The sequence below is a fragment of the Callorhinus ursinus genome, unplaced genomic scaffold, assembly GCF_003265705.2.
Source record: "Callorhinus ursinus isolate GAN/ISIS: 27379988/994484 unplaced genomic scaffold, GSC_fseal_2.0 scaffold77, whole genome shotgun sequence".
In the NCBI taxonomy this organism is placed as follows: Eukaryota; Metazoa; Chordata; class Mammalia; order Carnivora; family Otariidae; genus Callorhinus; species Callorhinus ursinus.
The window spans coordinates 364,780-387,889 of record NW_027397139.1 but is presented as its reverse complement, the minus strand read 5'-3'; the positions used below and the strand labels follow the sequence as shown (position 1 = coordinate 387,889).

At 58.3% G+C, this 23,110-nt stretch overlaps 3 protein-coding genes across 6 annotated transcripts in view; 1 reads left to right on the top strand and 2 right to left on the bottom strand.

The window, feature by feature from the left end:
• Positions 1-9,567, bottom strand: part of SLC25A23 (solute carrier family 25 member 23) — a 15,131-nt gene extending 5,564 nt beyond the window's left edge. Inside the window, exons 1-9 of one of the 2 annotated variants that reach the window (XM_073887260.1) lie at positions 9,255-9,567; positions 7,976-8,102; positions 7,317-7,404; positions 6,908-7,019; positions 5,687-5,845; positions 5,449-5,601; positions 5,175-5,282; positions 4,067-4,234; positions 490-640 (exon numbers count right to left, since the gene is read on the bottom strand). In XM_073887260.1, the coding sequence (XP_073743361.1) occupies positions 490-640; positions 4,067-4,234; positions 5,175-5,282; positions 5,449-5,601; positions 5,687-5,845; positions 6,908-7,019; positions 7,317-7,404; positions 7,976-8,102; positions 9,255-9,410 (1,222 nt within the window). In that variant the 5' untranslated portion in view covers positions 9,411-9,567. The remainder of the gene's footprint in view (positions 1-489; positions 641-4,066; positions 4,235-5,174; positions 5,283-5,448; positions 5,602-5,686; positions 5,846-6,907; positions 7,020-7,316; positions 7,405-7,975; positions 8,103-9,254) is intronic. The other variant, XM_073887261.1, reaches the window with a different exon arrangement.
• A 2,346-nt stretch (positions 9,568-11,913) lies between these two features.
• Positions 11,914-14,619, top strand: CRB3 (crumbs cell polarity complex component 3). 2 transcript variants are annotated; one of them, XM_025861302.2, is made up of 5 exons: positions 11,914-12,056; positions 12,278-12,453; positions 13,212-13,285; positions 13,609-13,752; positions 14,103-14,619. In XM_025861302.2, exons 2-5 carry the CDS (start codon positions 12,372-12,374, stop codon positions 14,172-14,174), a joined length of 372 nt encoding a protein of 123 aa, XP_025717087.1. In that variant the 5' UTR covers positions 11,914-12,056; positions 12,278-12,371; the 3' UTR covers positions 14,175-14,619. The 2 variants fall into 2 exon arrangements, with proteins under 2 accessions (XP_025717087.1, XP_073743391.1); XM_073887290.1 differs by having other exon boundaries at positions 11,936-12,064.
• A 2-nt stretch (positions 14,620-14,621) lies between these two features.
• On the bottom strand, positions 14,622-23,110 carry DENND1C (DENN domain containing 1C). Of its 2 annotated transcripts, XM_025861301.2 has the most exons (23): positions 22,969-23,110; positions 21,773-21,837; positions 21,648-21,691; positions 21,475-21,524; positions 21,129-21,248; positions 20,975-21,044; positions 20,725-20,799; positions 20,551-20,616; positions 20,408-20,461; positions 20,186-20,296; positions 19,292-19,392; positions 19,141-19,186; positions 18,911-19,012; positions 18,697-18,822; positions 18,180-18,284; positions 17,282-17,372; positions 17,155-17,195; positions 16,861-16,932; positions 16,212-16,256; positions 16,037-16,144; positions 15,751-15,818; positions 15,392-15,599; positions 14,622-15,293 (listed from the first exon to the last, which is right to left on the bottom strand). In XM_025861301.2, exons 1-23 carry the CDS (start codon positions 22,983-22,985, stop codon positions 14,676-14,678), a joined length of 2,403 nt encoding a protein of 800 aa, XP_025717086.1. In that variant the 5' UTR covers positions 22,986-23,110; the 3' UTR covers positions 14,622-14,675. The 2 variants fall into 2 exon arrangements, with proteins under 2 accessions (XP_025717086.1, XP_073743390.1); XM_073887289.1 differs by lacking the exon at positions 16,861-16,932.

Genomic DNA, 23,110 nt, shown 5'->3' with positions numbered 1-23,110 from the left:
TGTGTGTGTGTGTGTGTGTGTGTGTGTGTGTGTGTGTGTGTGTGTGTTTGGGGGGGCGAGAACCCGTAAAAGAAACCTACGAGGAAAATAATAAACCCATACCCAGCCTGCCCCCCCACCCCCCACCCCCCGTACCCGGATCTTCCCCCGCCTTGCCTTCCTCACTGTAACCCAGCCTTGCAAATCGGAGCTCAAGTTAGCAGCCCTCCCAGCTCAGCCTGCTAGGGCACTCTTCCAGTACTTGCCGCATCTGCTCTCCTCACTTGGTGGGGCGGGTGGGGGGGGGGGGTGGGAAAGGGCTCCCGTTCCAGTGTCACAGATGGGTACACCAAGGCCCAGAGAAAGGTAGGGACTTCAGTGAAGGCCATCCAAATCCAGGAGGATCCCAGCTTGGCACCTTGCCTAGCCAGGAGGAGGAGCTGGGGACGGGGAGGTGGGGCCCCAGTGGTGATGCTCTCTCCCTGCCCCACCCTCCCGCCCAGGCCTCACCTTGGGCCTGCATGCGGGTCCGGACCAGGGCCAGCGGGTAGCTGGCTATCTGGCCACAGGTGCTGGAGACGGTGCCACAGGCCAGGAGCACAGGAATGCCTGGGTCGGCTGAGTCATGGCTATACTGCTGGAGCCACCGGTTCTTCAGGGTCTGGTGGGGGCGAAGAAGAGAGTAGAGCGTGGGTTGGGTCGGAACTGGGTAACGCCATGCACGACCCTGGCTTCAGAGGCCCCGCTGGCTGGTCTCTGCATCCCCTGATGGCTGGTACTAGCTGAGCGCTTGGTACCTCCCAGGTGCCCCACGAGCACGGTACCTGCATCCTGTCACTCAGGCCTCACCTTGACCCTCTGTGGTATGTGGGATGACGGCCCCCCTCTACTGTCCACGCCCTTGTCCTTGGGAATATGGTACCTCATGTGGCAAAAGGGACTTTGGAGATGAGATTAAGTTAAGGACCTTGAGATGGGGCATGATCCTAGACTATCCAGGTAGGTCCAATGTCATCGCGAGGCTCCTTATAAGAGTTAGAGGAGAGGGGATAAGAGAGGCAGAGGTGGGGGATGGGTTGGAAGATGCTGTGCGGCTGGCTCTGAAGATGGGCAACGGGCCCACCGGCCGAGGCAAACGGGCAGCTGCTAGAGAAGGGGGAAGGTAAAGCAACAGCTTCTCCCCTGCAGCCTCCGGAAGAAAGGCAGCCCTGCCAACAGCTTGATGTTAGCCCGCTGAGCCCCATCTTGGACTTTGGACTTCCAAAAAACGATGAGATAGTGAACGTGCGCTGTTTTAAGCCCCTAAGGTTGTCGTCATTCGTGCTAGCAGCCATAGGACACTAATACGCTCTCCAAGGTGGACATGCCATCCGTGTCCTCTTCAACTCAAATCAGCCGACTCCCAACTGCCAGCGTCCACAGTCCTGTCTGAGGACTCTTGCTGGACCCAGGTAAGGCCGCTCTGAGCCCCCCCACGCCCCAGCAGCAAGCAGCGGATGACTGACTTGCGTCTAGCTCCTAGCTCCCTCGCGTCTCGTGGGGGGGGGGGGCATGTTCTATGCTGCCTCCAGAGGCCCCCCACCGGGACTGAGCTCCACCTGTCCACCATGATAACTTGCTTGATAACATGCCCTTATGGGTTCGACGGCATCCCCCCAAAAGATATATTGGGGTCCTAACCCCCAGGACCTCAGATTGTGACCTTATCTGCAAATAGAGTCTTTGCAGGTGTGGAGAGTTAGGATGAGGTCATCCTGGAGTCGGGTGGGCCCTTAAGCAAACACGACCAATGTCCTCATAAGAAGAGGACACACAGAGATGGAGACACACAGCGGGGAAAGACAGCCACACGGTGACAGAGGCAGAAATTGCAGGGATGCCCCTTGCTGGAAGGGGCAAGGAAGGATGTCCCTCTAAGGTTTGGGAGGGACACCTCCCTGACCATCTGCTGACACCTTGAGTTTAGACTCCAGCCTCCGGGACCATGACAGTAAACGTCTGTTGCTTTGAGCCCCCCACAGTTTGTGGTACTTTGTTAGGCAGCCCTAGGGAACGGATGCTCCTTTTATTTTGGTTACCTTACCTTCCTGCCAAACCACGTGCTCTCACATCCCTGCTTCCAGAGGACCTCAGACTAAGACAAATACCACCACCATCTCCATTTCATTGACAAGAAGCCGAGGCTCCAGGGAAGTTACTTGTCCATAGCCACAAAATAAGGCTGGGAGTCAACATTCAGAGCCACACTGGAGTCCAGAGTGGTGCGCTTGGTTTTTCGGGCAGCCAACCCCTTATGAAGCCTCTCTTCGAGGACCTTCTTTCTTGCTCTGGGACTGGGATGGCTCCTAGGTTTCATTTCCCATGTCACTTCTCACCCCTTGGTAACAGCTGCCCAGAAGTGTGTGGAGAGGGACTCAGGGCTGGCATAGATCAGTGATGTCCGGGCTAGGCAAGGAGTGGGCGCCTTGGAAGCAAGTGTTCACCATTATTGCCTTGCAATTTTAAGAGCCTTCTTTGGGGGCTGGAGCAGGATTTGCCAAATAGGTGTTGCATGAGTGTTTAAGAGGTGTTCTGTTGAAAAGAAGTTCTGAAGACTGTGTAAGTATGGCCAACACTGGGCCAAAAAACAAAACAAAACAAACAAACCAAAAAAAAAAAAAAAAAAAACCACACCAAAAACAAAAACCCAGTTAAATCACTTTTCTGCAGACTTCTCAGAGTCTTTAAGGGACTAACATAGATTTTGAAACTCCAAGAGGGCACAGCCTTTCTCAAACCACTTAGACCTCCCACCTCCCTTTTTGGGTGAAGAATGGATCGAATAAAGTTCGGTCTAATTTCTTCTCATAGCCGCCAGTGGCGGAGTCTTGCACTCAGGAAAAACCAGCCACATCACTGAGCTCTTGCTGACTCTTCGATTCCTTCCAGCCACTCGAGACTCACACTCCTCCAACAGGCCAAATCCAGTGCCGCTTCTGGAGCTGCGCTCTCTGCACCCTCTGCCTTGTTTCACACGGCCTTGCTCATCGCCTCTCAGGGGCCTGCCTCGACCCCCTCCTGCCCAGTGTTACTTTCAATTACACATCCTGTTTTATCCTCTTCTGAGAACTTAGCAGGATCTGAAACTACTTGTGGGCCCGTGGACTGACGTCCTTGCTCATTGGAGGGGATGCCCCAGGAAAGCGAGGACTGCGTTCTTTTTATTTAACGTCGTCCCCGTACCTTGGGATGCTCAGTAAACCGTTGCTGAGTGAGCAAGTGAGTGAATGAGCAAGTGAGTGAACGAGTGGTGGTCTTGTCTCATGTGGCCGCCCAGGTGCTGGGTGCTGGGGAAGTCAGGGATGGAGTGTTGGGAGATGAGGACCGGCTGCATCATTTTGCGAGGCCCAGGGCAAAATAAAAATATGTAAGGTCCCTCGTCCAAAGATGATTAGGGATTTCAAGATGGCAACAGCGGGGCATTAAACCAAGAGCCAGGCCCTCTGAGCATGGGGCCCTTGATGACTGAACTGGCCCCCTGCCTGTGAAGCTAGCCCTGTCCTGGACACAGAGACTTTGGGGGATGCCTGGGGACATCTGGGGCTGTGCTACTTGGAAGAACTTGGCGATCCCACCAGGAGAAAAGTCATGACCACTGGAAGAGAAGTCAACACCCCCCCTCCCCCATTTCTGCCTCTCTTGATAAAGGCCCTGAGATGCTGGCCATAGGGTGTGGTTTCTATGAAATGGGCAGGCCCTGAAGAAGACTTTGGCCGGATCCAGTACGTGGTCTGGGGAGACAGGCATCTCTGAAGCTCACATTCACTTTCTCCCATGATTCTGTGAGCTATGGTGGTCCCTGACCTTCCCAGGTCCCCAAGGCCCAGCAAGGCTGAACTGCACACGGAGGTGGGAAGAATTCTCACAGTGGTAAAAGTGAAAGAGTTGGGGAGTCCAACAGCTGAAGGGGTTCCCCAGGATCCCAAGGCCCATGGTGCTTCTCCACCCCTAGCTATGGAGGTTCACTGAGTCAACCCTATGGGAAAGGGGTGTCCCGTGGGCAAATCCCAGGGGGGGAGAGAAAAGGGGGGGCGGGCTGCCCACAGACCTCATAGACGGCCAGGTCGATGCCCGCATAGGGAATGATGCCCAGCACATTGGGCAGGTAGCCACGGTAGAAGGCGCGGGGCCCCTCTCGCTCCAGGATCTGCCACGCACAGTCCAGCAGTCCCTTGTACTGGCCTGTCCGGCGCAGGGTCAGCCGCGTCTTCAGCACCTGGGGAGGACCCCGGTTATCCCTGGGAAAACTGCTTCCAGAAACACCACAACCAGGAGTGAAGACACCTAGAAACAGCTACTCCTAGAAGGATCTACCCTTGCAATACCTGAATTTAACAAACCAGTTACTCTAGAATCTTCTGCTATCCCCAAATCTCTATACCTCGAAATGGTTGCATCTCTGAGTTGCATATGGCGGCCACTGCTGTCTCCCAATATCTTGTTCCCGTCCCCCCTTAATAATAGAAACTATAATTTTCAGCAAGCACAGAGCCACTCACTTTCCCTGGATATATGGCCATGTGACTAAGTCTTAGCCAATGAAACAGCAGGAGAACAGGCATGTGTGACTCTCAGAAAGTATCTTTAAAGGCAGGGAGGTGTTCCTTCCTTTGTCTATTCTTCCTTATTGACTGGAACATAGATGTGATGACTGGAGCATATGCAGCTATTTTGGTCCATGAGGTGGGTGCTACATTCTGAAGTGCTGGAACAAGATACAGGGAAGGTACCTCGGTCTCTAACACTTTGAAGCCACCATACCTGCCCTGAACTGCTTACTTTAGACTTCATTTATGTGATTTGAGCTTTCCATCACTCAGAATCCTGACACACTGCACAACCTGAAACCTGAAATAATTCCCCTGGGAACAAACAGCCTGGAAATCAGTATCCTTACAAGAGGCATGTCCACAAACAGCTGGCCCCACAGTTGCTGCCTATATCATTATGATCAACACCACCATCCCTAGAAGTCACATCTCAAATTGCAATGCCCATACAGACTACACATGAAATAGCATTGCTCTAATGAGCCCCAGTCCAAATCAGGGAGAGGCAAAGTTACAATACCAATGCCTATCACACCATGGAGTGACGTGGTTATTGCAAGCCCCCCACCCTGCAAAGGGGCCTCGGCCAGAGTCCCTCCTTCTCACCTCCATGGGGTAAATGATGGTTTGGGCCGTGGCACCAGCCAGGGAGCCAGCCACAAAGCGCTCCTGCACGTGCAGTGTCTCCTGCTGCCCCCGAATGGCCCGCTTGATCTGAAAGTGGGAGACACAGAGGTGGGCAGGACCTCAGGTCGTCCTGCTGTGGGCACCACCCAGGGGAGCAGATGCCCACTCCTGGGGGTCCTGCGGACATCCCCCACCCCCAAGCCAATCCCACCAGCCCTCACATCTAGCTCACATCTCCCACACCTGCCCCCACCTGCTCATAGGCCATGAACTTGATAGCCGACTCAGGTGCAATCTTGAGCACGTTAATCCCATTGCCACGCCACAGGGAGCGCATGCCCCCCTCTTGGATCATGCTCTTTAGGCCCCCCAGGATGTTTAGCTTGTTGGTCTTGGAGGCGTGGACCTGTGTGGGGAGATAAGGTGGCTTTGGGGCCCCCTTCTGGGGCCCAGGCCTAGGAGAAGGGGTGGGTCTTTCCGGGGCCCCTCACCTGCATGAAGACCTTGAGGCGGTCCAGAGGGGCCGTGCCCGTCCGCGAAACAGCACCTGCCACCGCACCTGCCACCAGCTGCTTCCACCACATGCCGGTCAGCTTCTCCTGCTCTGAAAACTCATCAGGGACAGTCAGGCACTCACCAATGTCCAAGACCTGAGGAGGCAGGGACTCGGGTGTCACACCATCATAGGGGCAGGGAGATGTACCTCGGCCCTAAATGGGAGTGTCTCCCTCATGAATCCCAGGACACTCAGAGCATCCACCAATAAATCTCACTTGGAGAGCCCAGGAGATCCCTCTTGGAACCCTACCAGATCCCAGCAGAACATCCAACCTGACTCCCATGTAGGATCCCAATATCCTTCCTGGGCACCTCCACCAAATCCCACCAAAGGAGCCTACCCAAGCATCTACCATATAAAGATTCCTTCCAGAGCTGATCAGATTCCTTTGAAGGATTGCACCCAAGAATCTCCCGCATAAGGATTCCAGAAGACCCCTCCAGGGCCACACAAGATCCCACCAGGGACCTGCCATTTAAGGAGACCAGTGGATCCCTCCCAGGGCCTCAGCAGATCCCACAGGGAATCTGTCCCCAGGGATCATCCCTTCCCTAGAATCCACCTATAGACTTCCCAACCAAGTCTTTCATGGATCCCCAGGGTGGGAATGTCTGGATCTCCCAAGGGAATCTCATCAGATCCCACAGGTGGATCCCCCTACAGATGCCATCAAATCCTACTGGAAGCATCACTCAGAGATTCCCACCCAGAAGCGGGGGATTTAGAGCACCTCCTCCCCCAACGTCCAGTGGATCTCAGTGGATTTTCCAAAGAAGGTGGCTTTCTAATGAGTCCTTTCAGCAGCAGACCATTTACTGAGGCAAAAAGAACCCAGCAGAAGGGGAGCTGTGGGTGGAGGCTGGAGGCTGGGTGCCCTGTCTGGTGAGCTCTTCCTTCCCTGTGCTCCCACCTCCCACAGTCTGGCCCCAGCACCCCAAAGTCAGGTCTGAAGGGCTCCAGCCAGATCACAGACCTCCCCCAACGGGTCCCCAGTCCCCTGAGCCCTGATCAGGGGAAGAGAGGACTAGAGTCTCATCCCTTGGCTGTTCCCAGTGGCTCTTCCTTCTCAAGACTCCTGACCCAGCCCCTCCATGCCCAGGGGAAACCAGACCAAGGCCCAGCCACCACGCTAGGAAAGCTGCCCCCACCTCACCGTAGAATGTTTCCAGAAATAGACCACATCCTCCACATTCTCCAGTGAATGCAACAGGAAGTGGTCGCGCCATTCCTGCCAGTCAATGGTCATCGTGCCGTCTCGGTCCATGCTGGGGGCGCAGGGCAAGGTAGGGATAGAATCAGTGCAGGGGCTGGGCAGGGGGTGTAGGAGTGAGGTTCAGCTGGTTTGGGGGTGGACTTCCTGTGCGCTAAGAGTTTGCCATTTTACAAAGGGGAAAACGGAGGCTCTGAGAAGTGAAGCATCTGGTCCAGGATCTGCCTGACTCCCAAGCCCACCTCTCAGCTCCACCTGCCCTGGGATTGGGTCTGGGGCCTAGAGACTCAAGGTGGCCAAGGGGCCCCCGGGGAACTGAGTTACCTGGGATTCTGGACCCCCAGTTATTCACCTGTGCAGAATCTTCTCTGCTTGCTCCAGCGAGATGGAAATGCCTAGGGCTCGGAAACTCTGCTGGATCTCAGACACATCGATATGACCTGGGGAGGGGACCAGAAAAGGGTGTGCATGGAGGGACCCTGGAGCCCAGGTACAGTACAGCTCAGAATGGGGATGGTCTAGGAGGACCAGGGGATCCAGGAACCCAGGAACCCAGGATGAGATTTGCAGCAGGGTTGGGGGGGGGGTCACTGACCCACTGGGATTAGAAAGGTGGAACTGGGCAATGTTGGGGGGGTTCCTCTGCTCCATGAATGAATGAAAAAATGAATCCAGGGATAATTATGGGGGTCCTTATGCCATAGGGGATTGAGAGGCAACATTAGGGACCCAGAAGAGGCTATGGGGGGTGTCTGCCTCATAGGGAATCCAGCGGCAATATGGGGCATCTCTGTGTCCCTTAGAAACTTAAGGGTAATAACAGGGGTCGCATCCCAGAAGGGAAAGGAGGTGGGATGGGCCCATGGGCCCAACCACCTAGCTGGGGGGTGAGGAGAACTCCCAAAATAGTTTGTGAGTCATCAGGGAGAAGTGGCCCTCCCCCTCCTAGCAGTGCCGGTTCTAACCCCACTGGTGTCTCCAGGGCCCCTGCAGCCCATCCCTGGGTCGTACCATCCTGATTCCGGTCCAGACTGTGGAACAGAAGCAACAGGCGCTGTTCCCGCTCCTGCAGGTAGCGAGAAAACTCCTCCAGGTCCAGCCCACCACCTGGGTCAGCGTCACCCTCAGGGGAGATACCCTGGCAAGGGGGAAGGGACGAGGGAGCTCCAGGAGGCTGCTCCCAATCTGCAGGGGGGCATGACAAGCTTAAGGCCCAGGAACTCAGAGCCCCCAGCACCTAAGGGACAGGAGCAGGGGAAGTCACCCCTCCATCCGCCAGCTCACTTCTCAGCAATATGCCCAAGGCCACCGTAGGTCTACGAGGTGGAAAGCGGTTGTCCAGTTTGCCTAGCAAGCAAACTGAGGCTCTCCAAGGTCAAGTAACTTTTTCAAGGTTACAGAACTGGGAAGTGGTAGGTAGCCTTGGGCTCTTGTCTCTGAAAGCCTGTCCTCCCAGCTGTCTCTTAAAAAAACCCTGTCCATATGGCAGTTTCAGGAGCTCCCGTTAGAGACAGCTCTGGGCACTGTGGGGCAATGAGAGATCTAAGCTGAGCCCCCACCAGGCCTCTGGTTTCCCACCTGGAAAGTGGGAGGTTGTCCTGGAGGTCTCAGGATGCTGTGGAGAGAGACACTCCAGGGGCATCTGGGGTTAGAGGTGTAGGGGACATCTGCATAGGCCTGGGGCAAGTTCCTGCTTTGCTACATCCCATGCTGAGGGTGGCCTCGGACAGGATTGGGTACCAGGCTGGGGTAGCCTGGGGCATTAAGCCAGGCCCGGGGGGGGGGGGGGGGGGGGGGGGGGGGGAAGGGCAGGCCTGGGAAATGTAAACGTGGAGAGGCTGGGGCAGCCGGCTGGGAGGGCAGTGGGTGCCCGGAGGAGGGGGGGAGGATGGGAAAGGGTGTGTCTCCTGAGGCGGGGAGCAGGGTATGTCTTGGATGGGCAAAGAGTTCAGAGGAGGGTGTGTCCGGGGCAGTGGGCAGGAGAGCCGATCGGCTCCTTTCGCTGGCAAGACATCCCCCACCCTCGCACCGGCGCGGGGGTTGGGGACCGACGGTTGGCAGCTGAACTGCAGGCCTGGAGCCTCCGTGGCTCTGTCTTGGGCGAACCCGTTAGGCCCAGACCCGCGGGGCAGGGGGAAGGGGACGGAGACGCCCAGGCTGGGCACCCGCACTGGAGTGCAGCCACAGGCAGTCGCTGGCGGCTGCGGCGGCGCTCCATTCAGGAGCTCGGGTTACCGGCGCCCGCAGGGCCGGAGCGCCGCGCGCCAGGCTGGGGTCCCGGCGGGGGTACCTGTTGGGCGTCGCGGTCCGGGTCGCCCCCGCCCAGCCGGGCCAGTCCCTGGCGCAACTCGCGCACATCCACGCGGCCATCCTTGTTACTATCCAGCTCCTCGAAGAGGCGACCCCAGCGCTGCCGCCGCTCCGCATCGCCCGGGCCCCCCCGCATGGCGCCGGTCCGGGGGGGGGAGGGGAGGCCCGGCGGTGGCGGCCTCGGCGGGGGCTTCGCGGCTCCCCCTCCCCCCCGCGGCCCCGCAGGGCCAGCTCCGCGGCCACTGCCACCGCAGCCTCCGCGCTGCCCGCCTGGCTCTGGCACTTGTAGGAGGCGGTGACTGCTAGCCGTCGCCGCCCGCGCCAGAACTTGCGTCTCCTCCCCCCCGACCCGCTTGGGGAGAGGGGGCTGGAGGCGGAGCTGCGGGTGTGGGGCGGAATGTCGGGATGCTTTGGTAGTGCACAGGAAGCACCCGAGTTCATTCTGGGGAGGGGGGCTAGAGAGATCAATGGTCTCAATTCTGCTTTCAGAGTTCCGCCTTGCGTGCCTCGGTTTACCCTCTGTCCAAGGGCGCGCAGTAGAGGGATATCAGGGATTTGGTTTCGTAATCCCTTTCCACTTGGCCTCCCTCGCCTACTATTTCTCTTTAGGCGCTAAAGTTCTCGTTTTTCCCAGATAATGCTCAAGAACCAACCTTACGCCATCTAGCCCTCCATCTGCCCGCCCGCTCATTTCACATTCCCCACTCGGCCACAGAAACAGAAAATCAGGAAGCTGTGCTTTCTCCCTGAAACCCTACATCCCGCCCGCGAGCCTTCCTTTTCGGTCCCACTCAGACTGGGAAACGGAAGATCAACGTGCGGCGCGGCCGCAAAGTCGGTTTCCTATTGGCCAGAGCTGCCTGAGCTGCGCCCGCCCGCCCCACCTGGGCGGGGCTTCCGCGGCTACCCTGCGCTGCCTTGGGCCCCGGCGGCTTCGGGCTGGCTGGGCAGTCTTAAAGAGGCCGCGGCCTGATCCAGTCGCTGTGCTGACTGCTCTCTCCAGACCAACCTGCGGATCTCAGTGTCGCGGGCGCGAGTGCCGATGAAAACCGGGAAGGCGAGCGCTGGAGGCGGGGCACCAGCCTGTCGTGCTCGCTGCACCTGCCGAAAGTCCCTCCCACTAATTTCGGGCGCAGTTTCTCGAGTCACCATTAGGGGGAGGGGCGGCCAGACCACTTGGCGAAAAATAATAACAATAACTAACATTGATTCACGGCGTTTCACAATCCAGGCCTTTTACTCACGCCTCGCGTCATCCTCGCCAAAACCCTATAAGGTACGTGGGACTGGCTTTCCCACTTCACAGATGAGGAAACAGAAGGTTAAACTGCTCTACCCAGGCCACATGCCCAGTAAGCGGGAAAGCGGGGATTTAACCAGACCTGGAATTCTCACCCATCGCTCTATACTCTAAAAGTGATTCATTTCCCCTTAACCATTACTCTTCACCCTAGAGTCCCCAGGGGGTGGAAGTCTTATTATCACCGTCCTTTATCGAAAAGTACAGCCGTGAGGGCACGTTTAGTTTTGCCCAGACAGGTGTGCTCAAACACACCTGTGAGTCCCAGACAAATGGCCTCTTAGGGAGATCCTAGTGGCCAGTGGTCCAGATGGCCTCTTAGATGGCCCCTCACAGATGTTTTCTTTCTTGCAGGTGCCCCACAACATGGGGGATACAGATGTTTTCCCAGAGAAATGCCCCAAATAGGCCTTTTCTCACAAATACATCCCTGACAGGTGGGCCTCAATACACGTGAGCCTCTGTCCTGCCCACCACCCCCACTGAAGCTCCCAGGTGCTTCAGTATGAGTGTGCCTCATGCACATGTTCTCAGGTCTTTTTTTCATTCGATCTCAATTCCATGCAGATGTTCCTCATACGAGGCTATTTTCTTCATTGCACAGGTGTCTTTCTCAACAGAAATCCACCCAGGAATGCATCGTACAGCTCCCCTCTGCCCGCCACACAGAGGTATGTTGCAGTTAAGTATACACCCGTCTGGGTACGTTTCCATATACCTGGGTCCTATAAGGTGTACTAAAATGCAAGTGTGTCTCGTACAGGTCTTTCCAATACATTTCCACACAGGAATTCCTCATACAAGAGTTGTTCATTTCATGGGTGAGCCATGCAGATGCGTTTCCAAAGCAAATGTATCCTACACCAGAGGGCCTCAGCCAGGTGTTTGTTATAATGCAGGTGTGTTCTATACAGCTGTTTTCCACACAGGTATGCTTCCATTCAGCGATACACCAAATGGATGTGTCAATGCAGATGTCTCCCATAGGTGTTCTTCTTACACATCCACGCAAATGTCTTCTATACAGGTTGGCTCCTAGGCAGGTATGTACCACACGGGTGTGTCTTTATCAAGGGCCACCCATTCGGGCCTGCCCCAGACAGGCGTGCCCCATGCACCAGTGTCTCCCTGCCCGGTTTGTCTCCACACTTCTGCTATCCTACAGATGTGCCCGCAATATAGGTGGGAGGTCCCTCTTACACCTGCGCGCTTGCGCCCCTTTTTACTCTTCGGTATTGTAGAGTTGGGTTCCCGTTACAGGTGCGTCCCTGGCGCGGTCCCACCCCCGTTTGGCTCCGCCCTCTCCCTTAGGCTCAGGTGCACAAGCCGGAAGTGTGCTCCCCTCCCAGGTGAGTGACTAAACTTTCCGGGTCACGTGAGCGGGCGGAGCTGGAGGAGTCCGAGCTACCGACGGACGCACCGAGGGTTCGAGCCGGGGACCCGGACCGGGAACCTGAGCAAGGTCGAGGACGGCTGGGCCAGGTAGGGAGGTAGGACGCGCGGCTTGGCCTGCCACCCCTTTCCCCTTCTCCTTCCCTTTCCCCAGCCCAGGAACGCGCCGCCTCGAGTTAATCTTTAATCTCTGACCTCTGGCGGCGGGGGCGGGGCGGGACTGCAGGGTGCCCTGGGCCGGTCATCCCTCCCCTGGGCCTGCGCCCGGGTCTAGCCCCCTCCCCCACGCCATTCTCTTTCTCCCGCCCCAGGTGCCGGGTCGCAGGTACCCCCGGCCCGAGATGCGGTAGAAGCAGCGCGCGCGAGAAGCCCGGTCCCCGGTGCCACCAGCTCGTCGCCCGGCCCATGGCGAGCCCCGGCCTGGGGCTGCTTCTGGCGCTCGGCCTGCCGCTGCTGCCGGCCGGCTGGGGCCGGGCCTGGGGGCAAAGTAGGTACCGGCTAGAGGTTGGGGGGGGGGGCGCGGGGCGGGGCTTAGAAGCTCGGGTTACCTGGGCCCTGGAGAGGTCAAGAACTGGGGAGCGGTCATGGGATACCTTGAGAGGAGTCTACAGGGTCGGTCAGGGGTAGGGGCTTCCCTGGACGATTGGAGTTGGTGTAGAATTCCTGAGTTCCTGAGGAGGGCGGAATTGTGGGCTGGGGAGAGGAGCCTGTGTACCTGAGTCTCAGTGTGGTTGAAGTGTTTTGGGCGGACTGGGAGCCAGGAGGAGGCCTGCCTGGGAGGAGGCCTCTGATCCCAGGTTGACCAGGCTGGTCATAGGTGTGGACCGAGCCATTCAGTCCTTCTATTTCAGTTTCTGGAGCCTGGGGGGGAGGTGTGAGTCAGACACTCCAGGGAAACACAGGATCCACCCAGATCCTTAAGGGCCGAGGGAGGGCTGGAGAGGTGGTGGGGGGAGGGCAGGGTCCAGCTTCCAGACACCATCCATTATAGCAGACCCCCAACTCAGCACAAACTGCAAACTACTGTAGGCTGATTGCTCCCTGCTGGGCTTTGCTGGGTTGGGGTGGCTAGAGGAGCAGAAATGACTGGGCCAGCCCCTGCATGCAGGGCACCCACAGTCTAGCAGAATGGAAGACTCAGAAAAGCAGAGTTCTAACTGAGGGATGCCCAAGGAAGGTGCATTTGTGCCAAGATGGGAAGGATAGATAAGGATTAATGTGTCCTCTCTAACCCCCCCCCCACAGCGCAGGACCCCCCTATAAATGAGAACGGCACCATTACACCCTCTGACCCAGGCTCTGGCTCCAATGGGGCCCTGGTGAGTTGGGGTTTTATGCAGGAGGAGGGCAACAGCAATGTTACTCAGGTATCCCACATGAAGCAGGTGAAGGGGCCCAGACTCCCAGAGGTGGCAGGTGCTTGGGAGGGGGATCCCAGGCATGGCAGGTGGGAGCCTGGGAGCCCCACATGTGATTGATGGGCGTCAGGAATCCTGGGTGGAGGTACCATACTCCCAAAAGTGGCAGGCGTTGTGGGGCGGCAGGTTGTGGGGTGGGGCATGAGGAGCCCTGGATGCTTCTCAGGTGAGGGTGGACTTAGAATCTCCTGGCTCAGGTGGGCAACCTGTCCCCTCTCCTTCAGTCTCAGGCGGCCATCACTGCCATCATTGTTGTCTTCTCCCTCCTGGCCGCCCTGCTTCTGGCCGTGGGGCTCGTGTTGCTGGTGCAAAAACTGCGTGAGAAGAGGCAGACAGAGGGCACCTACCGGCCCAGCAGCGAGGAGCAGGTGGGTGCCCGTGTGCCGCCACCCCCCAACCTCAAGCTGCCGCCCGAGGAGCGGCTCATCTGAATGCTGGGGCCTGCTGCAGCCGCCACAACTTCCTAGGACGACCCAGGGCTCACTCACACACAGCAGCTGCCACCAAGACAACAGCCTCTGATGGTCCAGGAGGACTTGGGGGGAGGCCACGGGGCACCTGCCTGGCAGGCTCGGTGAAGCATGCCGCCTCTGCTTGACTCTGCCTGCATTTGGGGATGCCGGGGCTGGGGGCCCGCCTCCACGCTTGCTGCCCCATCTTCGCTCGGCCAACTGTCCTGCTGCCACACAGGCCCGACAGATCCTCTCCTTTCTTTCAGTTCAACCACGCAGCCGAGGCCCGGGCTCCCCAGGACTCCAAGGAGACAGTGCGGGGCTGCCTGCCCATCTAGGTCCCCTTTTCTATCCATCTGCCTTGCTGTGTGACCTTGGGGGAAGGCAGAGCCCTCTCTGGGCAATCAAACCTAGCCAGTGCTTAAGAATAGAAGGGGGAGAAGGTGCTTTAAAGGCTGTGTCCCTGAGGGTGAGGGAGAGTGTGTTGTTCACATCTTATATATATACATACAGTCAGTAGTGAGATGTAACAAAACCTTTTTCTTTCTGAGCTGATGGGGGCAGGAATTAGTCTAGATGGAGGGAAAAAACTCAGGGCTCACAGGCTGTTGAGAGATGAATTGTAAGGTTGCGAGGATCCTAGGGCTGGGAGGGCTTCCTGGAAGGGAGGGGCTTCCAGCTGCACTTGAGAGCCAGCTGGAGGCTGCCCCAGGAGGAAGGTAGTGGATGGGGTACGTTTCTGAGCAGAGAGAGGGCCCCCAGATAAACTCACCAGGAAAACCAGCTTTGGGTTCTTGTGCTTTATTGAAGGAGTGGGGTCTCCTCCAGAACCCAGATTCTTAACCTTCAAAACACTTTTTAAGCTCAGCGACTCTGGGCCGGCTCCTAGCCTGGGGCTCCAGCCAGTCGTTGGCAGGTGCAGCAGGGGATCTGAAGGCTCCTGGCCCCTCTGGGAGCTGGAAGGGAGCGTCCTCTGCCAGCAGGACCTCAGAGATCTGGGATCTGGGGTTCTCTGGGGAACCAGGAACTGAGGAAGAATCAAGGGGTTGGGATGTCCACGGAATATCCAAGTTGGGCTTTGTGGGGACCAGAAGTTGGACACTTTCTGGAGGGCTGGAGTGGGTGGGTGCTGTGGAGAGCTGGGCGCAGGGGCTCTCCTGGGCTCTGGGATCTTCAGCTGCCTTGGGGGAAGGGGAGAGATGTAGGATTAGAAGATGGGACTCGGGGTCCCCTTGGCTGCTTGGGTCCGCAGAAGCTGGTGAGGACCGGGGTGGAGGGATGATTTCTTGGCTGGCCTCCAAGGCTGGCTGGGAAGTAGGGTCCTTTGAGGAGGTCATGGCATCCAAAGGCTGGAGGGTTTGCAGAGACGGCAGGTGCCCGGCAGGTAGGGACAGGGGCTGAGGCTCTGGTGGTTTTTCCTCGTCTGGTTGCCATCTTGATCTTCCTGGTATGTCAGGCTGGGTAGGGGTGGGGAGATGGGCAAGTTGCTGGCCTTCAGATGCTGGAGGGACTGGGAAGTCAGATGGGCCAGTGGGGGAGGACTAGGGGCTCTCACCAAGCTGAAGCAGCTGTCCGGGTCCCCTCTGTGGCAGCAGTCCAAGCTCTGGCTGGGCCGCAGGCTGCCCGCCCTGCTGGCTCCCATGCTCAGACTGTCCAGAATCTCACTCAGCAAATCCAGTTCTTCTCCGGACCCCAGGAAACTGTTGTCCAGAGCTTCCTCTGCCCATGGGTCCTGGGCGTCCTCAGGGCTCAGAGCAGGTGCCCTGGGTAAGGATGGGCAGCCTCAGATGTCTGCCCAAGACCCCCAGTGCTGATTGGACTGCTCTGGAGGTTCTTGAGTTTAGGGACCATCCTCCCCATCAGTCCTGGCCTCCCACGTCCAACATTGCCGCCTCCCCAGCCTTTGAGCCTTACCCCTCCTCCAGGGACACAGAAGGTCTCTCCTCCAGTCGCCTTCTCCTGCTGGGGCGAAGGGGCCGGTTCTGCAAAGGACAGATTTGGAGGGCGGGGCTTCAGGAACGACAGAATCCGGTTTCTGGAGGAGGGTGAGTGTTAAGTGGGCACCAGATACTGGGGTAGGTGAGCAGGTGAGTGAGATGTCTGGGTGGAGACAGAATGGGAGGAGGACTAGGTGGTAATTCCAGGTGTGAGCATTTGCGGTGGGGTGTGTGTGTGTGGGGGGGTGGTTTGCCACATTTACCTTTCCAAAGTGCTGGGTGATAGGCAGGCGCTGCTGCAGACGATCTGAGCGGCTGGTTAGGGACAGGGCTCTCAGGGAACCCCCCCTTTGCAGGCCAGAGTTCCCATCCTAGGAAGAGGGTGGGTAAGCCAGGAGTCCCTTCTTCATTGCCCCAGCCATTGGCCACTGGTCTTACCTTGTACGTCAGAAGGCTCTGCACACCCTTCAAGCCGCTCTTGGCCTATGGAGGAGCCAAAAAATTAGATTCCACGGTGATTTGACCCTGAGTATTTGAGAACTCAGCTCTCCATCCCGTAGGACAACTGTCTTGCCATCTGTTCACATTTGTGCCTCACCGACGGTCACAGTTCTCCACGCACCACGTAAGAAGTCAACACTAACTCACCCCTTGCCTAATACAAAAGGAGTATTCCTAGGGGACTATAACCACTGAATGAAATGGGGAGTGGCAAAAACGGAACATTGTAAAAATGTATCAGCATTCAAAAGCCAGGCAACTGAATAAAACCTAAGTTCGGAGGAGCTGCAGAAGTTGGCCACAGGAAGCTTCTGGGACTGTAATAGTCTGGGGACAAAACATGTTCACCAACGAATCTGGGTTGTCACTTTCAAATACTGAAGCAGTGATCCTGACAAGAATGAGTAGGTAAATGGAGAATAAAAGCAGGAAGACTTGTTAATGGTTTAATGCTGGTTTGGTTCTGATAAAAGTGTTTGCACTTTAAATGGGGGGCTAAAATGTCCTGCTCCCATGAGGGTTTGAAATGTGCCTTGTCCCCTTGTCTTTGTAAGTCCAGTAAGTGGCCTATCTAGTGTAGCCTCACCGAGCGGTACATGTTTTTGACAGCCGGTTGGGTCTTGGCCTTGACCGAATGCAGGAGGGCACCACCACCTTTCTGGGGAGAGAGAATGGCAAGGGAGAGAGACTTGGTACCCTGGGGTTACCCCAGACTCCACCTCCCCACCGCAGCTGTGTGATGCTGGACAAGCCCCTCTCCCTAGCCAAGTCTCAATTTCTTCACTTCTGTTTATAAATGTGCATAATGATGACCCTGGAGACTGTTACGGAGCTAAGTTAATCCAATAATAAACACTAAACAAGTGTTTGGTGTTACTACCTTTAGGTTGTCTGCCCAGAGCTGGTAGGAGCGAAGAATGCCTGCAATGAGGAGAGCTGGTCATGGCTGGTGGGCTGAGGCTGGGGTACTGGTGGGGCAGGGGCTTCGGCCTAGGCACAGGGCTCACCTGAGGAGGCGTCGCTGCAGGTGATCTCCTGCTCAAAGAGATCTGAGAAGCCCTCTCCTGTGTTCAGCTTCTCCAGTCGGCCTTCGATGAACTGGGGGTGGGGGAAGGGTCAGAAAGGGCTGCCACCAACACATCTGAATTCGAGGACTCAGGATTCTGCTGGCTCTACACAGGCAGAAGCCATCCCTGGCCCCTCCAGGGACTCACCCCTAGGACTCTGGAGTCTGGAGCCACCTCAGGAAGCCAGAAGCCCAACCCTCTCCCTGCCACCCCAGTCAGGACCTGTCGGGGACCAGACCCCGCCCCTCATAGGGACCCGGAAGTCGGACTCTGACACTCCCGACCGGCTCGCCACTCCTTTCAGTGATCCTGGAAGAAGTCGACCTCATCTTCAGGGACCCGAGGACCCATCCCCGCACAGATGGACCCCAGAGTTCTACCCACCTCCCAAGAACCCAGGAATCCGGCTCCACTTCTCCCCCATGTCCCTGTAACCCCGGAGTCCTCGGCCGCCGCCTCCCCAGCAAGGGGAGTGCACACTCGGGACACACCCCTTTCAGAGTCCCGCACGTACACCCTCACTCCCGCCCCGGATGCTCCATCCTTAGGGAGCCAGGGATTTAGTCCCACCTCAATCTCCCCAGGAACCTGGGAGCAGATCTTATCCGCCAGGCGTCAGGGGCTCCTATCTTTAGGGAAACGGTAGTGCAGTCATGCCTCCCCCACCCGGGGACCTTGAAGGGTGGGACCCCGCCGGGGCGACTCTAGTCTCCCCTATAGGACTCAGGCTTCCGTCCCTCTAGCTCCGGCTCGCCCCCCAGGGACCCAGGATTTTCCGCTCCAGCCCCGCCCTAGCCCCGCCCCCGGCCTCGGCCCCGCCCTCAGGGTTCTGGCGCACCTGTTTGAACAGCTGCAGGTGCACAGCCCGCTGATGGAAGGCCTGCAGGGGCGCCCCAGGCTTCTGGGCCAGGAAGGCTTCTTCGCTGAAGGTCACAGGCTGGCCCTAGAAGAAAGACCTTGAACTTCCGATCTGAACTTCCGTGGCTCTCCTGGACCCCAGCTGTCTCCCTTATTCTATCCCGTGTCCATGTAGCAAACGTAAAATGGGACCATAATGGTATCTATCTCACCATCCAGTTGTGAGCATTAAACGAGATATAGTGACAGTAAAACCTAGCATTTAGCGAGTGCTTCCGATGTGCTAGGCACTATCCAAACATTTTGCATATGCCCATTCACTGACTCACATGACCCTTTTGTGTGGGTACTAGTGGGATTCCATTTCGCAGATGAGCAAACAGAGGCACAGAGTAAGCACTCCATAAAGCCTAGGTATTATTATCATTAATTATTATTATTATTATTAATCCTTCAGGGACCCAGGAGACCTCTCCCTTGGCCTCCCCGCTGCTCACCGGGCTGCAGATGAGCGCATCGCGGTAACCCCCGAAGAGCAGGGCCTGGGCTTTGAGGAAGAGACGGGACACCCCTTCCCCCGGCGCCAGCGCAACCTTCCTTAGCCGAAGCCTCAGCAGGGACACCTGGGGGACAAGGGGAGGCTGTGAGCCGGCAGATGTGGGGCCTTGGCCTCCGCGACGCGGCAGGAGCACAGAAGGGGGTGACACTGACCACGTCTGGGGGCAACGCTTGCACGTCGTCGAAGGGCGTCTCCAAGGTATTGGAGTCCACGTTCATCACCACGACCTCCTCCAGGGCTTTCTCCCGCACTCTCTGCGTCGGAGAGTGGGGGTGGGGACGGCCGCTCAGAGCCCGAGGATCTCTGGCGGGGGCGGTTATTTGGGGATGCAGGAGGAGGGGAATCCCGTCCGCCGCTGCGATCCCGGTCTGCTCCCACTCACCTCGGCGAGACTGGAGTGCACTCCGATGAGGTAGGGCATGGGCGCACTGCAGACGACCGAGGGGACAGAGTCATGCAGGCGCCGTCCCACAGTCTCCAGGACCCCAGGCCTCTTCCCCAAGCCCTGCTGCTCCCCGGCCCCCGCCCCTCACCAGCAGTAGTCTAGCAGATGCGGCGGCAGCGTGGGGATCAGTACGTGCTCCCAGTGCATGGGGTACAGGAGGGCGCAGGACGCGTGGACGCACGATGTCAGCTGGGGATACGTAGGGGGCCGTGGAGTCAAGGCCTGGACCCCACCCTCCGACCTCCCCCCACCCCCCCCCACCTCCCTCCCCTCCCCAGCTTCAAGGACCCTCTTCTGGACGGTGGCTCTCCCGGCTCCATTTCCCACGTCCCCAGTCTCCTGTCCCTATCTCCTCCTCCTCGCCCCTTCCCCACCCACTACTGGGTAAGAGGTGAAAATTCAAATCCCTTTAGGAATCCTGTGAAGACCAAGAATTCGGCAAATTACTGTGTTTGGAGCTCGTGGGGCCACTACTCAGCAGGTCTCAGTCGCTCCCTTTAAGGGGCGGAGCTAACACGCAGCACTCTGGATCTCTCCCCTCAGGGGTAGAACAGCCCAGTAACTCCATCCTCAAGGAGGCGGAGCTAGAATTCAGCTCCCTTGGTCACTAGGGATGGAGCCGGCATTCGTCCTGCACTCGCGACCTCCGCCCTCCCCTTAGGGACGAAACTACAATTTAGCGCTCCCCGAGCTCACCCTCCAGAGGGGCGGAGCCAGTCTTGTTTCGGCCCCTGGTGGGTGGGGTCTGGACTAAGCGCTCCCCGAGAGGGGGCACTACAGCGCGGCCCACTCTGATTCCCCGCCCCCCAGGAGGGCGGAGCCAGGATCCAGCTCAACTCCGATGTTGAAAGGGGCAGAGCCGGGACTTTGCCTCAAGTCTCGCCCAGTGGAATTAGAGCCAGGAATCCGCCCCGCGGTCCCGCCCCCCGAGGGGCGAAGCCAAGCCTTGGCCCCACCCCCGGCCCGGCTGGTCCCGCCTCACGGTGCTCAGCTTGCTGGCGATGAGTAGGACCCTTCTTTCCGCCAGCAGCGCGGCGAACAGCCCCACGATGTTCTCGTCGGTCACCGCCACCACCAGCTCCGTTAGGTTCCTCTGAGGATCGGAGAGAAGCGCTGGGCGCGAGGGACCGCAGGATCCGACAGCCCCCTCTGGGTTTCGGGACCTCTCCCCGCCCCCAGGACTCCCTCCCAGGTGTCCACTCACGTTCTCAGGAATGGATGGCAGGCGGCCGGAGTCGGGGGCTACGAAGCAGGAAAGCTGGTGGGGGGCGATGTGGGAGGGGGCACCGATCAGTCAGGGGTCGGCCTCACCTGGGTGCCCAACCTAACAGGGTCCCCAGTTCTCACCGGCCTGCTGTTCCCGGGAGCAGGGGGAAGGATGCTTTGTGCACTGGAGACTGTCACTCTGCTGCCCTGGGAGAGAGGTGTGGCTGTGTGGTCCTCAGGGCTGGGGTCCTCAGGGTTGGGGTGCAGCCTCCCCATCCACCCGAGGGGGTCACCCAGAAGCTGGGGGCTACTCACCAGCTCGACGGAGGCCTGAGTCCCAGGCAGGGGCTGCTGCAGCAGGTTTAGAAGAAATTCCTCGACCTCAGAGACCTGGGTGGGAGCAGGGTGTCTGAGCCAGAACGTGGGTTGGGGATTCTGACTGGGGCTGAGCGGTCTGGGAGGAGCCAAGGGTCTTAGGTCAGGCCTGGGGGTTCTGAGCCTGGCTGGGGGCTTGGGAGGGTAGGGCTGGGACGCCCACAGGAATAAGAAGGGGGACTGGTCTCACCTGGTCCTGGGCCAGGAGATCGCCCACTGTGTTTAGCAGCTTGTAGAACACCTCAAACCAAGGCAGGTGGCTGTGGGGAGAAGATATAGGTTCTATGAAGTACCCCTAGGCCAAGGCCCTTCCCACCCCCACCCCAGAGCCCCATACCCCACACCTGAGGATGCAGAGGCAACTGTGGGCACCAGCCCGGAGGTGGCAGAAACCAAATCGGCGGGTGCCGCTCAGGTCGGTGAGAGCGAAGGTGAAATGCTGTACAGCTGGGCTGGGGGGCTCCCTGCAGGTGGGAAAGGCTCTCAGAGACCTGAGGGTCCCAGCTCCCTGATCCATCCCCCGCCAACACTCCTAGTACTGTGTCCACCAGTCTGAGGCTCTGGGTGTACAGGTTCTTAGTTGTCAGGGTCCCTGAGTGCCTGAGCCCCTGGGTCCCTGGGTGTTTGAATCCTGGGGTTCTCTGAGAGGTCTGAGTCCTTGGGTCCTCGAGTGTCTGCTTCCATCCGTACCTTTCCACATCAAAAGGGAAGCAGAATTTAGGCACCATCTGCATAGCTTCCTGGGGATGGAGAGAAGCACACACTGCTTGATCACCCAGGTTGGGCCCCACCCCTGGCCAAGACAGTCTCTTCCCCGAGGGGGACCGGCCCTGGTCCAGGGAGCAAAGAGCCAGCCTGCATACCTGGTCCCTGAAGTCTGGGGGGAACTGCCGCAGGATGGGGGGATCTGCAGGAGAGCAGGCTTCTAAGTTCAGGGCCCCAGGCCCATCGTCCACGTCCCCAGTCCCACCTGATGACCCCAACTCACCCTCCTGCAGGGAGGCAGGGCAGGCTGCTTCAAAGAACCAGTCGAACATGGCCGGTGGGTCCTCTCTGTGGGACAGGACGTGTGGGACATGGCTTAGCGAGTCCAGGGGCTTGCTTCTATGTATGTGGTCGTGTGTACGTGTGTACACGTCTGCAACTCTGCACGTGTGTGTGTATGACAGGTGCAACTGTGTGTGGTGCCCTCAGTGACTCGAGGCAGTGTATATAGGTTGTGTGATGCTGTGTGAACAATAGTGATGATTGTGTGTGCATGACTGAGAGGTACGCAGCGGAGTGTGAGTGTGACTGTGTGTGTGCCTGACTTATGTGCTGCGTGACTCGTGTGAGCACTCAGGTGTGTGTGTGTTTGTGATTCTCTCCCGTGTCTGCCTGACCGCCCAGTGTCCAGTGGGAGTGGGAGTGTGTGAGACCAAGCCAGTGTGAGGATGAATAGCATCCACAATTTCCTGCATGGCTGCGAGTGTGGCTGGGTCAATGTGTGAGCATCCCTGCGGTCTCCCTGAGAGCAAGAGGCCCTGCCCATGTGTCTCTGTGTGGGAGACTTCATGGTGCCCCAGGGGCTGACCCCAAATTTCTCATCAGAGCAAGGAGGGCCACGTGCCCTTGTACTTCTATGAGCCTTGCACTCTCTGCCGTGCTCCTTCGTCCCCGACTCTGCCCGCCCCACAGAGGATGCTGGGACTTGGACTCGGGGGAGCAACAGTGAGACAGAAGAGAGACAGAGCACAGGGTGGGGACTGGCTGCAGACACACACAGCCCCCGACACCCTGACACGGGAACCCCCAGCACTTCACCCTCATGTCCACGTGGTCCACACGAGCACCCAGGCACAAGGACCCACACAATCTTCTCTCACCTCCCCGTCCCCTGCTGGCCCCCCGAAGCCATGTTCCCCATCTCTCTGGTACACCAAGAGGTGCCTGCTCAGAGTTACAGACTTAGGCAGAGCCCGAAGGAGAGAGAGAGAGAGAGGGAGAGAGGGAAGAGGGGCTGAGAGTGGCCGGAGAGTCGAGTTCACACTGCAGGCCCGCTGAGAGACCTGCCCCAGACCCAGCCACCTGCCCCTGTGGCTCACGGCCCCTCCTGGGCCTGCCCTGGCCCAGCTCCCCTTGGCCCCAGCCCAGGCCTGCTCTGGGAATCTTGGTCCAGAGAGTCGGGGAGGGTGCAGCTCTTACTCAGCTTTGGATCCCATGGTCCCTGCAGGGCCGCCGGTGGCGGCAGCGGCGGGGCCCTTGCCCCAGGGGTCCTGGGGGCCTGTGCTTGCGCAGGGCTGGGCTCTGAGCCCGCTCAACTTCCTGTGTGGCCGGGAGAGGAAGT

Excerpts from the sequence above, each read along its gene's own strand:
- DENND1C (XM_025861301.2), bottom strand. Across the intron at positions 19,187-19,291 it reads CATCTGCTAGACTACTGCTG|TGCGCCCATGCCCTACCTCA; the intron begins GTGAGGGGCGGG and ends GGTCGTCTGCAG. Across the intron at positions 15,819-16,036 it reads TCACCCAGCACTTTGGAAAG|AACCGGCCCCTTCGCCCCAG; the intron begins GTAAATGTGGCA and ends TGTCCTTTGCAG.
- CRB3 (XM_025861302.2), top strand. The coding sequence starts at position 12,372 with ATGGCGAGCCCCGGCCTGGGGCTGCTTCTGGCGCTCGGCCTGCCGCTG. Across the intron at positions 12,454-13,211 it reads GGGCCGGGCCTGGGGGCAAA|CGCAGGACCCCCCTATAAAT; the intron begins GTAGGTACCGGC and ends CCCCCCCCACAG. Across the intron at positions 13,286-13,608 it reads CTGGCTCCAATGGGGCCCTG|TCTCAGGCGGCCATCACTGC; the intron begins GTGAGTTGGGGT and ends CCTCTCCTTCAG.